Source organism: Alosa sapidissima, chromosome 6 (assembly GCF_018492685.1).
Source record: "Alosa sapidissima isolate fAloSap1 chromosome 6, fAloSap1.pri, whole genome shotgun sequence".
Lineage (NCBI taxonomy): Eukaryota > Metazoa > Chordata > Actinopteri > Clupeiformes > Clupeidae > Alosa > Alosa sapidissima.
In genome coordinates, this window is record NC_055962.1 from 5,704,794 (window position 1) to 5,710,793 (window position 6,000).

At 38.6% G+C, this 6,000-nt stretch overlaps 1 protein-coding gene across 1 annotated transcript in view; it reads right to left on the reverse strand.

The window, feature by feature from the left end:
- The window catches only part of LOC121711136 (ankyrin repeat and SOCS box protein 2-like), a 13,902-nt gene extending 8,424 nt beyond the window's left edge, over positions 1 to 5,478 (reverse strand). Inside the window, exons 1-5 of the mRNA XM_042094478.1 lie at positions 5,239 to 5,478; positions 2,773 to 3,098; positions 1,083 to 1,255; positions 532 to 687; positions 134 to 379 (exon numbers count right to left, since the gene is read on the reverse strand). Coding sequence (XP_041950412.1) covers positions 134 to 379; positions 532 to 687; positions 1,083 to 1,255; positions 2,773 to 3,092 — 895 coding nt within the window. The 5' untranslated portion in view covers positions 3,093 to 3,098; positions 5,239 to 5,478. The remainder of the gene's footprint in view (positions 1 to 133; positions 380 to 531; positions 688 to 1,082; positions 1,256 to 2,772; positions 3,099 to 5,238) is intronic.
- Between the last annotated feature and the right edge of the window lie 522 nt (positions 5,479 to 6,000).

The following is a 6,000-nucleotide window of genomic DNA, read 5'->3' on the forward strand; positions in this document are numbered from 1 at the left end:
TAAGATAGTCTTAGTCAGTGTTTCAGGACATTAGTGCCGTCTCGTCATTGTCTCGTCTTAGTCATGAAAAAAAAGGTCGTTGACGAACATATTTCCTCTCGTCTCGTCTGACGAAATTAACACTAAAACTCACCACATGAAATGAAGAATCTCAGTAGTTCTGTGGATCCTATCATGGCGGCTGTGAACAGCGGATCAATCCCATAACTGTTTTTGGCCCCTATGTGCGCTCCAGCTTCCACCAGTAACTTACAACAGTTGACATTTCTGTTTGCCACTGCTTCATGTAAAGGAGTCATTCCCTTTTCATTGCCCCTTGATATACTCCCTCCAGATTTCAGAATAAGCTTCACCATCTTCTCATCTTCCCTTTCACAGGCTGGAACACACAACAGCAATTGTTTAGACATAAGATCAGACATATTTAATTATTGGTGTCTGCTGTTAGTGTTTTAGACATACTGGAAACAGACATAACTTTATTTGGTCATAAGTCTGAAAATACTTATGAACTGTATTTTATTTTTATACCTTTGAAGAGAGCTGTCTCGCCTGTTGTTTTGGCAATGTTAGGATCTCCTCCAGCTGCAATCAGAAACTGGGCACATGAAAGATGTTTACAAGCAACGGCCAACATCAGAGGGGTTTGGTTCTTGTGGGTGCCCTTGTTGATTAGTTTAGGAAAAGCTATAATTTGTTGGGACAGAGAAACGACAAATTAAATGACCAGAATAACTACTAGTAGTGTAGTGTCACAGCCATAAAAAGAGTGTACAAAATAACAGTACACTCTTAAAACAAATGTGTTTAAAACAACACAACTTGTGTTGCTTTTAACACATCTCTATGTCCAGATAGGGACAACACAATTTGTGTTGTTTCTAACACATTGCTTTTGTTAAATGGATATAACCCAACAAATGGATATAACACAACTTGTGTTGTTTTTTTAAATACATTTCTGTCCAGATAGGGATGACACAGTTTGTAACACATTCGTTTTAAGAGTGTACCTACCTACTACCCACAATGACATCAATATTTACTCAATGTGAAAACTATTTTTTTTTTTTCAGTTATACCTTTTGCCAGCACCTTCAAACACTCCAAAGAACCCTCGTATGCAGCCTTATGCAAGTGTATCCATCCTTCCGTATCTGGTTTGCACAGACTCTCAGCTGGCATTCTGCATACAATTTTACTCACTGTTTCGGCATCATTCTTCAAGATGGCAGAATTTAATTTGGCTATATCACTGCAATAAAAAAGTAATTTCCATTAATTAAAGGTTTTGTGTTAACTAGCTAAATGGGTGATTAGTGTACCATAGTTACTAGTGCATTCTAAAGTGTGAGATGACTTAGACTTGAAGAAGCAGCCGTAATACTGCAGAGCCTAAACGTAGTGATTTTTCATGAAGTGGGATCTTTACTCCACAGATTTAACTGTAACCTCCAAGGATTTCCTTCTCCTTTTCCATTCAAGTATCTTCTCCCTGTCTCCACTAAAGAAATGTTTACTTCCCTTTTCCTCACTTGGGACTTGTTCACTTGGGACTTGTTCAGACTGTACTGTCAGAAATAACAGAAGTTGAGCAGATTAGTGCAGAACTCTAGAAAATTCAAACATAGGTCATAAATTATTATGCCCATTGTCATATTATAAATAAACTTTTGATGATTTTCAAGAAATATATTGCCATAAACCACAATCGGCAGTCCCAACAAGTTGTAGAATTGGTTCAATTATAAATATGGCCAGTAAAATCATACTGAACCCCCAGAGGCAGATGGTGGAACTGTACACAACACACACTAAGAGGAAAGCCCTACAGATAGTCCAGGATCCTTTTCATCCACTACATCACACTTTTGAAAGACTCCCTTCAGGAAGAAGATATAGAGTGCCTACATCAAGCAGAAACATTTTTAAGAAATATTTTATACCATCATCTATTATTTTGCTAAATCAATATAATCTATGAGTTTTATGATTAACTGATATTATTTACTGCTTTTTTATTGACATCAACCTCTTTTGCACATTTCCATGTCTCCATATGTTGTACTTGCTGTGTAGACTTGCTTGTGTGTGCTATATGTTGTACCTGCTGTATAGTCTTTGTGTGTTTTTGCATTATGTTGTTGTTGTTGTTGTACCTGCTGTGTAGTCTTTGTTTGTGTCTGCTTTATGTTGTACCTGTTGTGTAGTCTTGCTTGTGTGTGTTACATGTTTGTGGGGCCAAAGATGAATTTCCACAGTAGTGGACAATAAAGACCTCTAATCTTCAACAGGAGAGAGGTGACAGTGTAGGAAATGGTAAAAAAGTCTTCAACAGGAGAGAGGTGACAGTGTAGGAAATGGTATAAAAACCTGCTCAAATCGACCACTCAAGTTGAACCTTACAGTTCTTGAGATACAGCAATTTTGGGAGAATTTGAAGACACATTGAGCATAATAAAGAAAATTCATTGTGGTTTGCAGCAGAGCCACCTTATAGATTTTCTTCAAGTCTGGTACTGTTTATATAAGTCATTAAGAATTTGCCTATTTGATTTCATAAAATTTTACCATTGGCATCCTTTTTTCAGTGAGCCAATTGGCACCTCATGGCATGTTAGCAGAATTAGTGAAAAACAATTACACACAATTCTTAGGTGTTTTGTGGGGGGAAATAAGGAATTGGAAGAATTGGAATACAATGTTTTTTTTTCTTAATGGACCCCTAATGATCTTTTCTACATACAGCACACCTACAAAGTTTCACCTCACCTGCTGAGATTGTCTGTCTGGGGTGGAAGTGCAGGGGGAGGGACATTCAGAGTGTGTATAGCATCTGGTCTCCTGGCTGCAAATTCACTTTGGACCACATGAAATGTAGGTATGCGGACATCTTGAGAGGGCACCAACTGCGTTTGTGTAGGTGGTGAATATGCCGACTGATGAGCAGGTTGAGAAGGACCGTAGGCATCTGTTAGGCTTCGTTCAACAGCCAGCTGAATCAGCTCTTCTTCAGAAAAGTGACTATAGACACTATAGTCTTCAAAAGCTAGGTTAGTGGGCATTTGCCAACTGACACTAGAGAATGCCATGGTGGACTACACAAGAAAAAAAAACAAACACTTATTTTTTCAATTTCCAATTAGTTCAGTTTATGGATGACAGTGTGATCATCCACACATGTTACACAATTACACAAAATATTTAAACTTATTCACTTAGTTTTGAATTATAAGGAAAGTAATATGTATAGACTTGTGTTGCCTTAGCAGTGATACAGAATAAATATAATTTCAGCTATACATGATGTGACAACAACATTGTTTGTGCAATTGGTTGGGGACTTCTCAAAGCGGACTATCAAAAATTGTAGCCTAATTAACATGATATAACATCATTCAGGATTCAGCAGCAATGCACAATTGGCTGGAAGCAGCCGCAGTACGCACAGCATGTTCTACACAGGATCTGTAAATACTCTCACACCCCTCCCTCCTCAAATGCCAGCAAAAATATGCTGACGAGGACAAAATGCACTTTACAGGAAACTCAATGTTTCAATTTCATCTGACAAGGTGGGTTAAACATACATTTATTTTCCTGAAGGTTAATGGCATCAACACATTTCCTAGACAGTAAATACTATAAGAGAGGGTTATCTCCCTCCCAATATAAATGAAATAACAAAATATAGTTGTTTTAATTGATTAACAGGGTTCAAGAATTATGGCTGAAGTGGCCACTGTCCCCTGCCACTTGCCTACCATCCTGTGCCATTTTCCTGTCTCAGGCCTCTTGCTTACTGTCCCCTGCCACTTGCTCACCATCCTGTGCCATTTTCCTGTCTCAGGCCTCTTGCTTACTGTTCCATGCCACTTGCCTACTGTCTTGTGCCAGTTTCCTACTGTCCCACACCACTCACTTTTACTTATTGCAGCGCCAGATTAGGCCACTTTGTTTCTGCACAGAGCTTCTATGTGCCATTATGAATGAGGTAAAAATTTGGTTGTTTAATTCAGGAGCTTCCAAGGAATCAGAGGAATTCCATACGAAGCCTAAGATATGACTCAAAACATAAATGTGCTTATTGTAGCGCCCCCTAGAATCATGGTGAGATAATTAAAGGAATACGCCACCCCTAGGTGAGGGTTTTCAGATGCTGCGTGATGTCTTTGCGCCTGGCAGCGGTGCTTTGCCGGTGCTATGCCCGAAAATAGTTCCAAATCTAAATTGGTCTAGTAAATCCCTTCGTGTTAATTTGCATTTATATTTGTACTCGATGTGAATGTACAGGTTACGAGAAATAATTATAAAAAATGTTGAGTTATTTGATTCACTTTTGCAACGACATGCTAGCTGGCAGCGCTGGATTACAGCGACTACGCTAAGCTAAAGCTAACCGGGCCGTTTCTAGATTAGGACCATGGCTGGGTCGGCTATAAAACGCTTTGGCTCACTCATCCAACTCTAGGGACTGCGGGGAGAGACCCAATTTCACCTAGGGGTGGCGTATTCCTTTAAAGTTATGCAAGATCCCTGCATGGCTAGGAAGGTATGAAGTTTTTGCTGTCCAACAACGTTTTGGACAGAAAAGGGAAACAAGAATAATCCTTGCAAAAACAATAGGGTTCCCGCAGCTTGTCTGCTTGGACCCTTAATTATTTTATAGCAAATGAAGCCCAGAAAATAGCTAGTGAAGTTGACAGAGCTTGATCTACATTTCTTCTGCATTTTACAGTAGTTAGTAACTGTGTATTTCGTTAAATAGCCTACTGCGCAGTCTGTGACTGATGCCCACAACCCCACCATCACCCATCCACCCAATCTGTGCATACATCCCCATGAAGAGAGTTACTGTAGGTGCTTGGCTAACCAGTTACTGTACATATACAACCTCAGGTCAAAGCTTTGATGTGTCTAGTAAATGCATTGTTTAGACAGAGGTTGGACATACTGATTCATACTACTAGCTGTGGATGGTTCTTAAATACTCAGCTAAAATGTTTATATTACACACTCCATTCACTTGTTAGTGCTTCTGTATACATGTACATTCAGTTGCATTGCTGAGCAGTAGGTTGTGTATAACAAAAAATAATATCACTATGTGAAAATGGATTTTGTGAAATGAAAGAAAAAGTACTGATGAAGTACTGATATTACATACATTTCTGAAACAAGTTCTTATTTGAAACATAAAAATAACACCTAAAGAGAACAATTAAACAGCTGACTCACCAATTCAGAAATACTCTCCTCTGTTAAGTGTTAACGGTTGAGTTGTTTTGATCCTTTCCTTTGTTATTCTGCCTGTCTGTGGTGTGTGTGTCACTCTGTTCTTTAAAATGAATTTAAGGGCTTCTTGAATCTAGTTTAACAGACATATGACCCTCTTTTGGTATGCTAGCAGTGGAGACGATTTGGCCTGCCCCTGAAATGACAGTCTTGACATTATCATGCAGTGTTTTATAGCTCGAGACATAACTCCGTGATGAGATCAGGCATTTAACAACTCCTCTGTGGAACAGTTGGAAAACAATGAACAGCAGATAAATCAGTTAGATAAATCTCATAATAAGTCAAAACATTATATATATATATATATATATATATATATATACACACACACACACACACACACAATATACTAAATATATATATATATGTGTATAACGCAATAGGTTATGTAGGAGATGGCTACAGTATACTGTCTTTAATGATGTTGAGGGCCCTCCTGTTGACCATAGTGCAGCAATCGCAAGGCTGTTCGAGTGTGCCACACTCATCCCCATATTCTCTAGCAGGTTGCAAAACAACAGAATGTAACCTAATTAACAAGTTCTTTTGTACTCATGTACAGCCACATACACAAACTACAGTAACTTCTCACTCAGATTAAGATATAGGCTACAACAAAATGTTTGCCTTATTTTCCCCAGAAAAGTGTGTCAAGATAACACCTCCCTCTCCCTCTCTTATCTTATTCCTGCCAGACTGTAT